Raw genomic sequence first — 17,753 nt, forward strand, 5'->3', positions numbered from 1 at the left:
AGTGTTTTGGAATGCTTCTGTATTACGAAATAATAACACAATATCTTTACACAGTATGTGCAAAGTGTTGAATGAAAAATTCACTCACCCTCCTATAACTTCCTACACTTATTGTATAGGTAACAATTAAGTTATTGCATTCCATCTTCAAAATAATAAAATGATGAATCATACATAGCATTGAGTACAAGAACATTGCTTAAACAAAAGTAAAGTGTCAGTATCAGTTCTAACAACTCAAACACGAGACTTGTAACATCACCACAGGATTTATAATAATGAAAAAGAGGGACCATCGTCAACTTGTAAGGTTTTGGGTAGAAGTTCGTAGGTCTGCTAGTCCTAATATATTAGAAAAAAATAAAATATATATATTTTTGGAATATTTTGAACCTAACATGTAGCACATTTAAAGTGGTCCTAAATCTTTTTCAATGAGTATGTAGTCATTGTCTAGAACTTAAAAAATACATGTGACTGTTGGGTTGTCAATTACCTTTTTGCATGCATACCAAGAGGTATTTAGATTATTTGTAGTGATCTTTAATAAAGAACTTTTGAATCCAATACATGTTTAAGTAACTAAATATTAAAAATTTGTATGTTTATATATATATATATATATATATATACTTGTAACTAAAAATATAAAATTTAAAAAACAAACAAAATAAACATACATATTTAAATAAAAATATACATATCTAAAAAAAAACAGTTTTATTTATTGTATAAGAAAATAAGAATACCTATTACTTAAAGCAAGAATATCAACACAAGTATTTTGGAATTATATATGTATACATATATATATATATATATATATATACACATACATACTTTTGAAATATCATTCTTGATTGCTTATATCTTTTAATAAGGCATTTCTTAATATTTCAATGCCAAATTATTTTAATTTATATAAAGGAACATGATTGCAATTAATGGTTCTTGATTTTTGTAAATAAAAGCTTTTGCAACATGTAAAATTAAATTTCCACTAGTAGTACTATTTAAATGTCTTTATTATAACCACCTATAGCTTTTAAATATAATTTTGAGTTTATTTTCGACATTGGATATATAAATATTCATTTGAAAAGATATTATAATGAAAAAATATGTTATGAAAAAAATAAAATAAAACAAACTCACAAAACCAAATTATATAATATTTTGAGATTTAGATTACAAACCATATTATTAGCAAATATATTTATAAATCAACAATGAAATAAAACAAAGTATAGAATTTATTTCATGTTTGATCATATTTTTTTGGTATACTTTAATTTCAAATTTCTAAATGATTACACCAACATAATATATGCATGTATGTATATATGTAGTTTAATTATATTAAATTTAAAACTTATTGAATATATTTTTATATGTATATATTATTCTATTTTATTCTTATGAATTTATGTTAAAAGTAGAATATGACATATAATGTTGAAAAAAATATGTTAAGAAAAAACACTTGTAACTACAAAAAGATATTTATAAGCATGATACAAAAGCCAAATGGCTGTATAAAGGTGTTAAAGACTTTTAACTTACAAAAAAAGATAGAAACTAATTTTTATACAATTTTCTTAAACATATTAGAATCTTCTTATTAAAGTTTTGTAAAATTATGCCTAACCTATATTGATGATAAGACTTTTGAAATGATTCTTTGTAATGATTTTAATATAATGTGCTATTAAAAAGTTCAATTAGAAAATCTTTAATATCATATTTTAAAATTGGTTTAAGAGTGTTTCTTGTAAAATAATAATAAGTTTTGTAGAAATTTGTTTTTAATGTTTTTTATTTTATTTTTATTTCTAGTTAATTTATCAAAAATTTACATTCTAAATTATTTATAAATTACTTTATTTATTTGATGTTTATTATAATATTTGAGTTCTTAAGCCAATGATAGTATCAAATTATAAGATTTGATAAGGATTTATAGGTTTTTTAAATTTATATTGGTACTATTGTAAATGCCTTCAAATATAACATATAGCTAACTTAGAAACATACCATCTTTTTCAATTTAAGTTCATTAAATCACACACATTTGGTTGAAGCTTATGATTCCAATTAAATAACATTCCTCCAATTGGTAAGAAAATTACTAAATATTACAAAACTTCTTTATTTTAATTATAATATTCCAAATTTAGTAAATATCTAATAATAAATGATTGCTGGCATTTGAAAATTAAAGAAATTTCAGGTTAAAAAAATGTTAATAGCTTTTTTATATATTTGAATTGTATTAAAATAATAATTGTACAATCATATGCAAACCACATTGAAAAGAGATGTATATTTTCTTTTTACTATTCAATAATAAAAAAAAAATTATACATAAATAAAAATTAATGAATTAAATATATATGATAACAATAAAAATAAGAATAAAATAATAAAAATTGAGTTAAGGTTTTAAAAGAAATAATTTAACATTTGAATTAACTACAAATGTTATTTGATCTCACTATTTCAATCTACAACACAAAGTTTACTTAGTGTTTTATGTTAATACTCTTTTATTCTATATATATATATATATATATATACATATATTTTTAGAAATATTAAAATGACCACCCCATTTACTAAATAGATCCACTCTATCATGGGAAATGAGGGGGGGGTTAGGATGTGAGTTGGAAACAAGGAGGGTTGAGATGAGAGCCATAGTTATAATGATGGTTTTTGGAGATGCTTCATTTTTCTAATGATAGTTATGAGATGGTGGGTCAATTTAGTAAAATGGATGGGTCATTTTGAAAGGGAAAACAAAAAAGAAAGAAAAAAAGAAAGGAAAAAGATTCTTTAAAAAAACACTATGATCTCCACAAGAATACTGTAGGGCTTAAATATTCTCTCTTATTTAAATTTCAAGTAGCAGTAATAATAATAATAATAATAATAATAATAAAAACAAAAATAATACTTTGTAGTCTTATTATTTCTCCAATCAATTACAAACAACACACAGTTATACAAAAAGCACCATGTAGATATCAATGCATTCATGTAAAACGCAACATGACAGTTTTATCTAAGGGGGGGGGCATAGAATTATGACCCAATTTGGAACAACACATCATCCTCATCCATCCATCATGCCCCAATTTATCAACGCCAACCAACATTCTAGAGTGCATCCCAATAAGGACCCAGATTCCACATCACGCACCCCATCGCTGACGTGGCCGTGCCACTTGGACCACATCACACCCGTTCCCCCTGCCTCGTCAGAAGGACCCATCGTAAGCCTCTGTTCACGCTGCTCGAATCCTACTGCACACTCCACCACGCACCTTCTCCGTCCGTCCATGCGTTCGTTCGTTCGTTCGTTCGTTCGGTTGTTTGTTTGCATGCTTGTTTGTCTGTGTGTGTGTTTGTTGACGAATAAGCTTGTTTCTCCACTTACCATGACTGCCACCATGGAATACGAAGTAAAGAAGGGGGGATGAACAAAATGCTCTGCGGGCTGTTTCTTCACTTGGATTGGCCTCGCTTAGCTTACTCGCAGGTGCTTGCGTTGTCTTGCACTGATACGAAACAAGGCACGCATCCCTTAGAAACGAGAGCTTGACAATTACTGGGAAGGCGTGGTGAGGACTGGAGTCCAACGCAAGCCAAGCTATCTGCAGTACAAGAGACGCGCATTATAAGATAAAAACAATAGATTGTAAAAGCAACAGCAACGACAGAATGGGGGAGAGGAAAGAAAATTGAAGGAGAGGGGGAGGGGAGGAGTCAGTCACACTCACATGCACACCCTTTCCCTAAGATATCCAGGTTTTTCAGAATACGCAATGAGATCCCAGCAGCAAGCACTGAACTGCTTCTGGGGTCAAATCAGTCAACATTCAGACGTGACGCACAGCCCCGCTAAAAGCGCATGGCTGCGACGCAGAGTGCAGGCTCCGGGACCTCCAGGGTCCGGACAGAACATGCAGGAGGGTCCATTCGGGATCCACAGTTGAGAGCGAAGCGAGGGGCATTCATTCCTTGCAGAACAACAACAATAAACAGCACTAGAGCTGCTGCAGCGGCGTAAAGGAGTTCGCTGAGGTCTTTGATTCCTCCCCCACACCCAGAATGGCCCTTTCAGTGGTGTAAGAGCCGAGCGGCGCAGTGCCAGCCAAGGGGGGGCCTCAATGTAAAGGTCTGACCCAGTCGCGCCTTTGCTTGGTAGGTCGCAAAGAGCCCGGTACCTGCGGGGGCGATTAACAGGGTAACGCACGCCGAACGCGGTCGGTACATGTGTCGATAGCTGAGTGATCCGTGGAAGGGGGCAGTGATAGGTGCCTAAGGCGTGCGGTGATCGGGTCCATCCGGGATCCGCCGAGTCCGGTGTCGGATTCCGTGTTCTGAGGAGGACCCTGTGCAGGGGAGAGAGCTGGATTTGTGGCGAGAATTGGATGTGGCCGACGACACTCCTCAAGCCCCGACTTTGCAGATTGTACAGGAATCCGTTTGGTGCCAGTTGGAGTGATTTGGTAGCTTCCGGGGTTCCGTTCTCGCTGTTGGGTTTTGTTCCAAAGCTGAGTTTAGTCTATTATGTGAGTGTGTTTTTTTTCTTCGTTTCTGTTTCGTTTTCTGCCACATTATTCGTATTTATGTTTTCTATTCTATTTAAGAACTGGGTTTGTGTGGGAGTTGATGCTGGCGTGCACCCTGCGGATGTTGGTGTGTTAATGGCGGGGCATGCACGGTGCTCGATGGTCTGTGCTGCGGTTGATTTGGGTAAAGAGGGGGTGAGAAGATTTACGTATTGGTTTTTGCTGGAGCCGAGGAGGGTGTGAGCGGAGCCTGATGGGCGCCTGGATGCACGTGATCTTTTGGATGTGCGGATTTGTGTATATTTTTTTTGCGTAGTGGAGGAGTTAGGGCTGTGTGACCTTGTAGCAGTGGGTTTCATTTCAGTTGCGAAGAGATTCTGAACTGCTTTGTTACATGTGTGAAGTATAGCCAGATGCTGTTTTGCTATTCCAGGAGCAGGGTGGTTTCATGGCAATTCGGGCTGTTGATCTCGTAGTGACGTGGGGGGAATGGCCTTGTATGACTTAGGCTTGCAGAATTGGAACCGTGTGGGTGTATCTCGGAAGCTGAGCTAAGGATTTGGGCTTAGCAGCGGGAAGCTTAACATGCTGTTGGTTCCTCTGTCTCACAGAGTGGCTTTTCCATTACTGAGAGGAAGAAAGTACGCAATTGCTGCTTTTTCTGTACTGCGAGTGACATGGTTTTTAATTCGTGATTTAGGGTTGGATTCTGTTAGGCAGATGAAGTAGGATTCTGGTATAGATACCATGCCAAATGTAGGTCAATGTCACTGATGGTTGATGTCAAATGTCTCCATTCTCAAGATTTGTCGATGGAAACATACCTGAGTTTTATTAATTGGCTGTTGTGGTTTTTCAACGGATTTCAAAAGAGAGCTGTGGACGTCCTTCGTTTAGCGTTAGTGCTGGACTCACGTACTTTCGTTCACAGTCTTGTATTTATGATGCGGCTTGTTGCTTTGGTCACAGATTGAACACGCAAGAACCCCCTTCCGCGAGTGTACTTGGATGCCCTCTTGGAGGAATTCGACATCAAAGCATAGTATGAGTAAGTTTGTGTGCTTTTGCTTTACAACTCTACATCCTGATAACACAATTGATTTACTGGGTTTCGGTGGATTGTTAGCTCTGGAATACAAGTGAACTGTTCCTCATTGACTGATAATACTGCCTTAAGCTCCACGAGATGCCATGGAAAGCGTTGGGTCGGGAGATATTATATGCAAGGTCATAGAATACACTTCCCTTAGCAGGCAAGGAACAAGAAAGGAAAAGGGAATTTTTTTCCTGCACTACAGAAGCTATGATTGCTATCTCTAACTACAATAAGAGGGGATGCGGAGTTAGAGTTCACTTAATTGACGAAAGGCCAACAAGAGTAGTGTCTAATTAAATTAAGAGGAAATCTCAGCTTTGTATTGCACAAAGCAGCTGCGATGGTCAGCGTTGCTATTAACAGTAATGACAATTTTTTCCTCGATATTCTGTGAGCGGTACTTTCCGTTACATCCGATAAAGGCAGGGGCTTACCGTAGAGAAGAATTGCTTTTCTGAAACTTTTAGACGACACCAGAGATTTCTGTATACTTCGAAACTAATTTGAGGATCTTAAGTGAGGGCACGGATTGCCACACCTACTCCCTTCGAACGGAAGAAACTTTGTTAAAGTGGACCTACTGAGTATACCTCAGGTGCTTGGGTATGATGCAAAATGCAATGTCTTCTTTGCCTAGGCAGGGCCAGTGAACTTTCACGATATCCAATTTCTCCGAAGTGAAACATGAGGTTGATCGCCACTACAGATATTCTGTACCTGTGGATCTCGCTGGATTTGAATCACTCTTCCTTTCATGCTTATACACGAGTCAGTATCTTAGCACAGCTTGCACGCTTGAAATTTTATCCAGTTCTTTCTCTGCTTACTCTTTTGAAAACCGAGAATGAAGTGAATCGTGTTCCAACTTCTCTGAAGTTGGATGAGGGATCTATGTTGAGACTACTTTGAGCGGTAGACTTGTTTTTTCTGCCCATGAAATTAATGTACATCTGCGACTTATCTTGATCATTCATAATGTTCCTCAACTTTGTTTCTTTCGTTTATGTTTGGTTGGAAGAGTTACGTAGAGCACTGTAATTTTTTACATTTGGATAACTGTTGATCGGACTTGATTGCAGTGTGGCTTGTGGTTCTGATCGGTCTCCGTCAGTAAAGTTGGAGAAGTTTGCTCAAGGGGCCCTTGTGCCGTCTGGAATCGCTGGAGATAGGGCACTCATGGTGCTTGTGGCTTGTGCAAGCTGATGCTGAAGCAAGTATTATCAAGTTTCAAAAGATAACCTCTGGGGTATTATGTGGGATCGATTTTCTAGAAGCTATTCCAGTGGGTGCTCATAGTGACCTGTTTTTAATATGTGTCCCTTCAGCTTCTCTGTCTAGGCTGTACTGTTTTGCAAAGGACGACAGATGTGCAATGCTCAGGACTTGCTGTCGGAATAATGCTTTAGTAAAGACCAGCTTATAACTGGTCGTAATGTTCGTGTGAATGTGACTTTGGCATTTTAGGGTTTGTTCAAGACTTCAGTCTCAGTAGCTTGATTCTTGAATAACAGACTTATAATCTCAATCGATTGGGGTTGTAGACCAGATATTATCTATAGTAGAGTGGCTGCACCAAAGAGCCAACATGTCTCGACTTACTAAAATATGGAACTTGCCCCTGCAAAAGAAAGGGTTGTATGGGCCGTTGGAAGCGGACATGAAGGAGCTACCTCATCCAAGTCGCAATCTTACCGTTTCCCGTGTTGTGATCATGGTAAGAACCTCGCATAAGGTTTTGTGTTGTCATTGTATTTTTCACCACCGTTAAGTTTTCACTGTGTAGGACAGTTTCTTGGTATATTCTGGACTGCAGTGTTTTACAGATTTAGGTGTACGAAATTTTGTACAATGCAATACACGTAAGTTAAAAGTCTTGCTATGGCACTCCTTTTCTTCTGATCACCAGGTTTTATTTGCTCTAGAAACTACTTGCTATACTGCAGTTTGTTCTGGTTATCGGAGTTTTTTTTGTCTACGAAATTCCTTTGTTGGAAGCTTTCTTTCAGTGCTGAATGTATTTGTATGATAAATGCACGACATTCTGCAGACATTCCGATATTAAATATAAGTTCTTGCGAACAGGTTGCAGTTGCCGTATTAGTGGGACTCCTTACTGTCAGCACCTGGTATTTTACGCACAGTTATCCTAAAAGTGCAGTAGCTAGTCTTTCCGAATCTTTGCGGCTTGAGATACTGGAAAATACCTCAGAGCTACTGGATGAAATTTTCTCTATGAATACATATGGGTCGATGGCCATAGCTAATTTGATGGAGAAGAATTTCCTGGGGGATGACTTCAGCAGAGAAAGCTTCACGAGGGTACGTTGTGCATACGGCCATTGCCTGTCAGTGGGTCATGGTATTGGGAAGGAAGTAGACAGGAGAGAATTTATGCTCTTGTTTGTTCATCTGCCTGGCGATAAAACCATTTTTTTCCTTTGGCTTGAACTCATTCATTTGCTTCCTTAGGTCCTGCCTTGTTTCCTTCTAGGGGTAACTGTTTTAGAATTCTCTTCTCTTAACTTTAGCTCATTCTAGAGTATTTCTGGTTAATTTCTTTCATGGTTACCACTTTGCAGTATCTTGGAGCTTTTGGGCTGCAGGAATATGATAGGATCCCCTTTAATTTTTATGTGTCACCAATTATTTTGATTTACTTGTCCTTGTGAATGACTTTTCTACATAGTAACGTAGTTTCCAATGTCACTGCATTTTTCCAGATTCGGGATGCTTGCTGGTCAGTGTTCAAAGCCCTCCCAGCGGTTACTTCATTGGGGGTGACTGCTATGAATGGGCTGACAGCAGTTTACAACCGCGGTCACAGGAATGAGATAGAAGGGTTTAGGGGCAATTTTTGTCTCTATTCAAATGAAACTGGTACTTCGCCTGTGTATTATAAAGAGTTTGTATCTGAAGTAACTGGAGATCCCCTGGGGTTGCCTTCAGTTGAAATATTTGATTCAGCTCTTCACGAAACTCCTTGGTTTAAAGAGGCAGTTTCACATCCTATAGACAACCTGACTTGGACGATTGGGCGCAGCCTGATAAGTAAGCACTGCCATATTGTTCATCATTTTATTCTGAAAATGAGCGGATTTTAGTGATTTCGATGAAACGTCAATCCTTAGAGTTGTGAGTCTGTTTCTTCTTTGGCTGCTGAAGCAATGTCAAGTCTAGTTTACAGTGTTTAATGTATTACTTATTTTTTCAACCTACGATTCCTACGCAATGGTTCGTTGTGTTACACATTTTCATCTCTTAAAATTAAACGCGTAATCGTAGATTAAGTTTAAGCTGTCAGTTTCTTCAGGTATTCTCTTTTCTCATGTCAGTTTATTTATGAAATTCAGGTAAGCAGGCATTTGTACAATGTGGCATTGCTAAACAAGCAAAAGCTTCTAAGGAAATTGCTCTTGTGCACTCGTCGCTTAGTGCTATTGCCATAAACGATTTCATCTCATCTTTGGAGTTAAAAGGTTGGTTCGGCTTTATTCCGCCTATGATTTTCGTAGGAAAATGTCACCTGTATGAAACGTTCACTCCGGCACTTGTAATTCAGCAAACTTGATTTGTTTGGGTCAAAATACGATCATTTCAGTCACTCTATTATCTTTTCTTTACGAGCGTAGTAATTTGATACATTGAGAAAAGTGCCGAGGAATCACCTATAAATTGCATCTTTGCTATCATTTATGCAATGCGTTCGTGTGTAGAAAATCATCGCTCTGACGTGGGTTCTTCAGGGGGAAGTGTTTTTATTGCAGATGAGCATGGGACTCTTCTATTCTCGTCTGAGCCAACAGTTTGTGTTTTGAGTAACAGAACAGCTTGTGAAACTACTCCACTAGATCGCAACTCTGTGTTGAACGATGGCAAATTATTTCTTCAATCCCAAGTTGGGTTAGCGAATTTGGCCATGAATGAAACGCACGTAGCTGATGTTTACTTGAAGGGCAAGAGGTATTCCGTCGATAGTTGGCCATACTCATTCAGGACAGTGAAGCTGTCTGTGGTGGTGATGATTCCTAGGCACAGTTTCTGGGGCCCCATGGACTACTACACTCGCATCACGTGGATATCTCTACCCCTTCTTTCGATAGGTGTGGTCTTCATTGGGTGCAGTCTTATATATCTATTGGTAGAGCAAGTGCAGGCCGAAGAGAAGCTTCGGGCTGAGATTCAGAGGCAGTCTGAAGCCAAGTGCAGGGCAGAAGCAAGCAGAGATGCTAAGACCAATTTCCTCTCAAGTATGAGGTCAGTTAGTAGACAGAAAGCTTTTCAACCAAAATCTCGCCTATTAGGTTGTTTGCGAGAGTCATCCCAGTGTTTTGTTTATTTTTTTTATATTCTTTGTTTTGTTCTTTGTTGTCTCTGATAGGCTTACCTACTGTATATCAACTTTAAACTATTCGTTTCGAACCTTTTTGTAGAAAATTAGTTCAGATCTAAGTTATGTTGGACTAGCTATTTTAATCTTCTTCCTCACGGATGGAGCTAGACAACGAGTTAAATTCTGTTACTTCACATTTTAAGGAAGGGTTGATCCATCTTCCACGAGTTAGGTGTCTTTCTCGAAGTGAGGGAGTCTGAAACACCAGTCTGCTTCAGAATTTATTGTTTACATTTTGAGGAGTCTCATTTTAGGCGCTTCATATCAAGTTCAGTTATTGACATTGCTTTGTTGCTTGTTCCAAACAGTCACGAGCTGAGAACTCCGATGGCATGCATCATAGGACTCCTTGATATGCTTTTGATGGAAAACCTGACTGTTGAACATGAAGGGAGTGTTCGGCAGATTCATCGCTGTGCCACATCACTCGTGTCACTCCTGAATTCTGCTCTTGACATTGCAAAGGTTTTTTTTTTTTTTTTTTTTTTTTTTTTTTTTTTTTTTTTTTTCCTTTCCTATTCCTTGTAATTTGTCCTTTTATAGTGGGTTTGCCGTTCTGCTCGTTTTTGAAGTATCAAATGCGAATTATTTTAAACTAAGATTAAAACAGACAATGTCTCTTTTTAATGATGGGAGGAAATTTCTCTCTGCAAAATGTATTCTTATCTTGCTGTTGCCACTCCGTTATTCAAGTGAAACAAATAAGTTGCTAAACCTTGTGAAGAGTGACTAGGATTATTTGAGATGAGGAAGTTGTAAAGGTGGGATTATGAACATTATACTCTGTACTCTGTACCCTAAAGATGCATGCAAAATGTTCTACGAATACTTTAGCTAATTTTTTTATAGTACAGTCATCCTATAAAAGCCTTTGGCCAAAGAAACAACACTCATATATCTTCATGTTTAAACTCTGTTTTCAGTAACCCATATTTTGGGTCGATTACATTGTCCAGTTCCTGAATGCTGTTCACGTTTAACACTTAGTATAATGTCCGTTGTGAAGGTGGAGTCTGGCAAACTTGTCTTGGAGAAGGCTGAATTCAATCTAGAGGCTGAGCTTACGGCTCTTATTGATGTCTTTTCTGTACAATGTGACAATAAGAATCTATTCATTTCTCTCGACTTAGCAGGTACATCTTAATTTTAAAAATAATTTTCAAAACATTATTTAGCTTATCACAGTTAGCTATCAAAGCTGCATAAGGATGTGTTGTGCTTCAATTTGGCGTGAAGGGTTTCTATGCATGTATTGCATGTTAAAACAGTAATATCTCAGTTCGTTGTGGTTCTTAGTGACTGAACTCGATGATACAGGCGCCCTTAAATTATTGTGGAAGTTCAAATCCAAACTAATATTTTTCATGAATGCAGAGTCTGTTCCAGCTTATGTGATTGGTGATTCAGCTCGTGTGATGCAAATTTTTACCAATCTGATAGGAAATAGTATAAAGTTTACTTCTAAAGGAAGAATCGTAGTACGAGGAAGAGTTTCGAACTCAGAATCGTCGAGTGGGTCAGGGAAGGGTCACCGGCGGAGTTTCAGTCCATTTTCGCTTGAAAGATGTACAGAGGAAGCAACTGTACCAGATACGGTGGTTTTGGTATTTGAGATTGATGATACAGGCCCGGGGATTGAACCAGGTTTCCTTCTCCCTGAAATCACTGCAATTTATCTCAACACCTTGTGGTCGTTTTGGCTGTTTCATGGCATCAATAGTGTTGATATTGAGTTTGATCTTATTATATAAGAAGTCCTTTATAATGTCATAATTCCGTTTTGTTTTTTTGTTTTTTTCTATTTATTTTTAAACATGTTGCAGATTACGTATAAAATTATCTTTCCATGTTATATGATGGATAATCCGTTAAAAGATTGTGTGGGTTTTTAACGGAACTGTGCAGCACTAAGAGAAAAAGTATTCGAAAACTTTGTTCAAGGCAATGCAAGCACAACTCGCATGTGAGTCTTCAAGTCCTTGACTGAAACAGTTTATGAATTTATCGTATTCCTTAGAGTAGAAATATAAATTCCATGCTATAGCATCGTCAAAGGACTCTTTGAGAACATTTTCGACGTTATTATAATATTGTGAATAGAAGGTTTTCGAACTAGGTTTGCTCTCAAATTGTGGTCATTGGCCTCAAAATAATGTTTCTCAGTCACTCGACACCCCTAGACATGGGCTGCTGAGGATGTTAGGGAGCTTGTGTGATGTATTAACCGAACGGTCAATGTTGGCTCTGCACATACATTGTTTATAGTATAAGTCGAGGTTGGGTAGATAGGTAAGAGTGGTGTTTGCTATTAGCAATAGAAGGCTCTCGCAAGCAACGGAGATGTAGGTCTGTAAGGTTACCAAATGACAGTTTCTGTGAAGAGATATTTTCTCACAGTGATTTCTACTTGTATGCAGACATGGAGGGACAGGATTGGGACTAGGCATCGTTCGATCTCTTGTCCAGTTGATGGGAGGAAGCATACGAATCGTCGAGAAAACTGGGGCAGGAGCTGTATTTCAATTTTCCATCTGTTTTCAGCGGTCTCTTACTCCTGAGACATTGCCTTATAAACTCCCTCCTTTCTACCATGAAGCTGAAGTTGTTATTGGTGTTCCCGATGCTGACACTAGGGCAGTCGCATCTGAGTGGATTGTCAGACATGGTTTAATGGTTCACCAAGTTGAAACATGGGAGCAAATTTTGTTGCACTTGAGGGCTCTACATGGAAGGAATCCACAGGACAAGAATTCGGAAACATCTGAGATGGAACACACGAAAAGCATAGATGGCTCGCAGAAATTCTTGAACAAGGTGGATTCTGCATCAGATTATTTTACCAATTTATCGCCACAGAATCTTCAGAGTCCAAATAACAGGTTTGAGTTCTGGAGGAGTTGGAAAAATATTGGAGAGAGGCCATCAAGTGAGCAAGTGAGGCAACTTATGCTAATCGATACAAGCCTTCTACCCAAGCACGTGCTACCTCGTGACTTGGAAGAATATCTACAGGAATCAGGATTCCTCACAGGTTTGTCAACACAATGTCTTGACAAGTCAGGCATTCACAAGAGGGACATGAACCAAAGGCAAATTCGGGATTTACAGCAAAAGCTGTCAGTCGTCTGGGTTATGGCTTCAAACACTCATGAACCCATCAAGGCTGCTCTTCGGGCAGTTCGTAGCTCATTCATTGTGAGGAGGCCTTTGCATGCCGCTCGTTTGAAGGAGATTTTTCAACTGGTTGCGCAAAACAGTGATGCCTTCTCATCGAGGCATTCGGAATCTGCTCCCGAGGTTCTTGCTTCTAGTACCATCAACTATGTTAAGCAGCAGGAATGGGATGATCCTTATGCTTGTGACTCAGAGGTACCGCTAGCACAAGAGTCATCATCTCGGGCTAGTACCATAGGAGTCACTCACGGAGCCACTGTGAGAAACGTCAGGCATAGACCAACTGCTGCAAAATCGGTTCCTCAGGAGGAGATTTCGTACTCAGAGATGGAGATCAGATCTTCAAGACAAACTGACCAGCCGTCCCAAAGCATGGTTACACCCAGCAAGCACATGAAGAAAACCGTTCGAACTACTACCCATGTCAACGGCAGCAAGAAGATGAATAACGTCCCCAAACCTCTAGAAAATCTTGAAATTTTGGTTGCTGAGGATACTCCGCTTCTGCGGAAGCTGGCAGCTGCTATGTTGCGGAGGCTAGGTGCTGTGACGTATGAAGCTTCTAATGGCCAGGAGGTTCTGGAAGCTGTGATGAACCGCATGCAGTGTGGTCAATCTCCATTCAATTGTATACTCATGGACTGCCAGGTTGGCTTCTCTTTCTCCAGTTCATGGACTACTTCCAACTTAGACTTGTGCGGCTCGTTGCTGGTTAAAAATCTGCAGTAATTATGTTTGGAAGTTGTTAATTATCGGCAACTCAGAGAAATTTCTCTAGTCTTTAGTTCTTTGCTTGGATTGAGAGAATTAAGAGAAAGTATTGCGGAGTACCTGGCGTATAGCTGCATAGTCATGAACTGTTTACCTCCATTACGCTCATACGCATGTCAGTTTGACTTACGCTTAATGTTTCCTCCAGATGCCAGTTATGGATGGATATGAAGCTTGTAAGGCAATCCGAGAATTTGAGAAAGATGTAACATGGCGAACGTCCATAGTTGCGCTAACAGCAAACGCAATGGCCAGTGACGAACAGAAGTGCCTCAAGGCTGGTATGGATGCATTCCTGACGAAACCCATCGATCAGGAATATATGGTCCAAGTCATTCTTCGAACAATGACACCAACTTCGTTCGGAAATGGATGTACGTTGTCTGTCAAGAGCAGTGTCCACACCGATTCACCAATTCAACTTCAGGTTAGCTCTTGACAATAGTCGAAGCGTCATCTGGCTGAAGTCCCCACCCCCCTCCGGCTCTCAAACAACCGCGTATATCCTTCAAGGCTTGTGTTTCGTCAAGGACTCCAAGCTCCACTTTCATCAGGCTCAAGGTCTATGCCTTGCAACGTCTTCATTTTTGTACTCGTGCTTCCAACTTGTCGAACTGAATCTTGTGTACAGGTTGTTGGCCGGAAGTAGTAGTGTTTGTATACTGCTGTCAGCACATGGCATGTTCACAATTAGGCCAAGTCAATGATTTGTTAATAGAGATTGTTTCCGTAGTATTGCAGTACTATCATTGCCTGTGTAAGCACATGGGTAGGTTCCTCATGCCTATCGAGTTCTAGAATGTATTCTTACAACTGTAAATCTGCTAGAGTTGTACACATAGATGGCTTATTGGTTGGTTCGGATAACACAGTTGCGGGGAACAGCCCCGTCTACAGGAGGATTTTAGGCATGCTTGGCAGTGCTTAAAGGTGTGTAATTTTTCCTACTAGGATGTGATGCATCCTTTAGTTTGATAGAATAGTTCTTGACCTCATCAAAAAAGTCTCCTTGGATAAGATTCGAGGATTCCTTGAAACATTTTTATAAGCTAAGCTCTCTCCCTGCCAGGATAACGCATTTGGTGGTGGCTCTGCTGTAGATTTTCATTTATCAAGTATAATCTGCAGAGAAGCTTTGTAATCTTTTTAACAAGAAGTCAGAATTTCATGACAACTTTATACTTTTCAGTTGAGATAATTATGATTATTCTCAACCTTAAGTGTGATGAATGGCACATATTATTACGATTTCTGACTGCATTGACTGGAAATCAGAAATTTTATTGCATCTATTATACCAAGTAGTTATAATTGTGCGTGTACGACGACAATGGATTAATTTGTTGTTGAGTCGTCGGTTGCATCGGCAACATGAATAAAAATGAAGGCAGAGTAAATCGTTCACACACGTAGGACCGGTGGATGAGGGGAACCGGGGTGCCTTTGGTAAAGTATGGTGACCTTTGAAAATTGCGCCCTGTTAGCATGAGATCTATGAAAAGACGCCCTTAGATGCTCGCTTCTGTCGTCTGATGCGTTTGGTGCGCTCTCTTCTAATGGAGCATGTTAAACCTTCATTTGCGTTAAACCGTCAATGCCTTGAGAGGATTATGCCCCACCTCGAGATGAATCCCGTCAAACCTTTTAACTGATTGTGCCTTGAGAGCTTCGCAGAGCCCTCCAGCAATGCCGATGTTTGGATTCCGACTTCTTATCCAGTGGGCATTACGACTGGACGAATTCTATATCCTGCCGCCAACTTTTTCCAGGCCAGGTCGTCTCTTAACTGTCAACTGTAATCACGTCTAATTGACTTATTTGTGTAGCTCCAAGTCCACAGAATCGCCCATACTGTGGTTGTTATCATCAAGGAGATAATAACAACAATTAAAATAATTTGTTCATCACTATCATCGTCCTACACCAGTGGTTGGTATACTCATAATTTTGTTATCGACAGAACACTGTCAACCTTGGAATTCTATTGGATGAATACGTTCATTTGACTTTCTACATTGAAATGTGAATTGTAACTTCCTCTACATAGATTAGTGTTCATTGTAAATTAGCTATTCTGTGCTTATTGTTTGCTTAGAGATCAGTTGCTTAGTGCTAGTAGTGACTTGAAGACAATGATGTAAAGTAAATTAGTGCTATTGCAGAGTAAAGAATGAACATATGTTGTGTACTACTGTTTAATTAGTATTTGTGCATAATAACTTCAATAGGTTATAGGCCTCTATGAGGTTACCGCATTATGTGAGAGATGTTTTTCTACTCCTAAATTAATCTCAGCTATGACATTCTTTGCAAACAAGATTGCTTTGCCTGATATGTTTTCTATTATAAACCTTCTATTTGTTATTTATTTTTTTCTTGTTATTTTCTAGATACATCTTCTTTCTAACAATTTTTAAATTAGACTATAAGTTTTTTGCTAACTATAAGTTACAATTGCATTTAACATCTTTTCATCTTGTTGTACTAACTCTCACTTTTGATTAGTTGTTAACTTATTCTAGAATTCATAGAGAAACAAAAAAAAAAATTCAGTGTAAAAATATTTGATGGCAATCAGTTTTCTATTTGAAAATATCATATGGAAGGCGTTTTTCAAGCCAAAAATGTTTTTAATCTTGTCATAAGATAAGAACATCAACTAATCATACTTGTTATATATAAAAATTCAAAGATCCAAGATTACATTGATGTCTGGGATCAAAAAAATGCTAATGCATGTGTATTCATTACTTCAAGTTTTATTATAGTTGATCATTTATTCTACTACCAAAACCATGTGGACGAAGCTATGTATAATCTATCTTTAATAAATTATAAAAAATATTTTTTTAGAAGGAAAGTGTGTAAACTATCTATATAGCTTTTCATAATTATTGTTGCAGTACAAAAAGTCAACTCTATTTAATTAATTACAAATTATACTAAAATAATAAATTCAACTTCTATTATAACTTCACAACAACCGTACAATTATAATATTAATCTTTGGCATAAATGGATGATTTATCATTCACTTTTTTATTTTCACCTTAAATATATAACTTCAACTATTTTTATGTATCATGGATATATGCTTGACAAGCAAACAAAATTAACATATTGGCATTTTGAAAACAAAGTTATGAACTTGAATTTGCATGAATTTTTATAAGATAATATCTTAGATGAAATTAATATTATGTCTCTAAGCAATCTTACTTTTATATGCTTGTCAAAGACAATACTACTACCTATTGATTCATTCATTTTGCAAAACAAAAATTTGAAGCCTTGAATCACTTTTGGCAAATAGTAAAAATCATTCAACGTGACAAATTTGTTTTTGTAAAAGATATTCATACTAATCAAGGCTTTAAATATTATAATTCTACTTTAAATGATTTCTTCATGACATTGCTATCTACCATAAGGTAAATATAATATTTAATCTATAACAAAATGGATATGTCAAACAAAATAATAGAACCATTTTTAAAGCGGCTCGCTCAATATTATATAAAAAGAGCTTACTACGAACTCTTTGGCCATAGACTATCAATACCACAGTCTATATTTTAAATCAAACTTTTAACTTTCAAATATATATACTAAATATCTTTGAAAAGTAGTTTGGAATCAAACCTTTTGTATTACATTAGAAGGTTTTTGGTTCTCTTTTGTATATACATGTTATTAAACAAAAATACAAGAAGCTTGGAGCTAAAAGCACTTTGATATTTTTTGT

The 17,753-nt window shown here is 37.6% G+C and overlaps 1 protein-coding gene and 1 long non-coding RNA gene across 9 annotated transcripts; one reads left to right on the forward strand and one right to left on the reverse strand.

The window, feature by feature from the left end:
- Positions 1-3,040: 3,040 nt before the first annotated feature.
- Positions 3,041-4,050, reverse strand: LOC112284985 (uncharacterized). The gene is made up of 2 exons (XR_012217874.2): positions 3,783-4,050; positions 3,041-3,656 (listed from the first exon to the last, which is right to left on the reverse strand). It is a non-coding gene; the product is annotated as an uncharacterized LOC112284985 (long non-coding RNA).
- Positions 4,051-4,392: 342 nt separating this feature from the next.
- Positions 4,393-15,182, forward strand: LOC112284200 (histidine kinase 1). Of its 8 annotated transcripts, none has more exons than XM_090252002.1 (15): positions 4,393-4,514; positions 5,086-5,218; positions 5,547-5,625; positions 6,753-6,955; positions 7,215-7,387; positions 7,756-7,992; positions 8,394-8,721; positions 9,024-9,149; positions 9,417-9,927; positions 10,372-10,528; positions 11,070-11,196; positions 11,438-11,707; positions 11,969-12,026; positions 12,481-13,885; positions 14,157-15,182. In XM_090252002.1, exons 4-15 carry the CDS (start codon positions 6,925-6,927, stop codon positions 14,445-14,447), a joined length of 3,714 nt encoding a protein of 1,237 aa, XP_090108128.1. In that variant the 5' UTR covers positions 4,393-4,514; positions 5,086-5,218; positions 5,547-5,625; positions 6,753-6,924; the 3' UTR covers positions 14,448-15,182. The 8 variants fall into 8 exon arrangements, with proteins under 8 accessions (XP_090108128.1, XP_090108131.1, XP_090108127.1 ...); XM_090252001.1 differs by having other exon boundaries at positions 4,437-4,577; XM_024523783.3 differs by having other exon boundaries at positions 4,437-4,577; positions 6,753-6,919.
- The last annotated feature ends 2,571 nt before the right edge of the window (positions 15,183-17,753 follow it).

The sequence above is a fragment of the Physcomitrium patens genome, chromosome 7, assembly GCF_059467195.1.
Source record: "Physcomitrium patens ecotype Gransden chromosome 7, ASM5946719v1, whole genome shotgun sequence".
NCBI lineage: Eukaryota > Viridiplantae > Streptophyta > Bryopsida > Funariales > Funariaceae > Physcomitrium > Physcomitrium patens.

Excerpts from the sequence above, each read along its gene's own strand:
- LOC112284200 (XM_090252002.1), top strand. The coding sequence starts at position 6,925 with ATGTGGGATCGATTTTCTAGAAGCTATTCCA. Across the intron at positions 11,708-11,968 it reads AGGCCCGGGGATTGAACCAG|CACTAAGAGAAAAAGTATTC; the intron begins GTTTCCTTCTCC and ends GGAACTGTGCAG. Across the intron at positions 12,027-12,480 it reads AATGCAAGCACAACTCGCAT|ACATGGAGGGACAGGATTGG; the intron begins GTGAGTCTTCAA and ends ACTTGTATGCAG.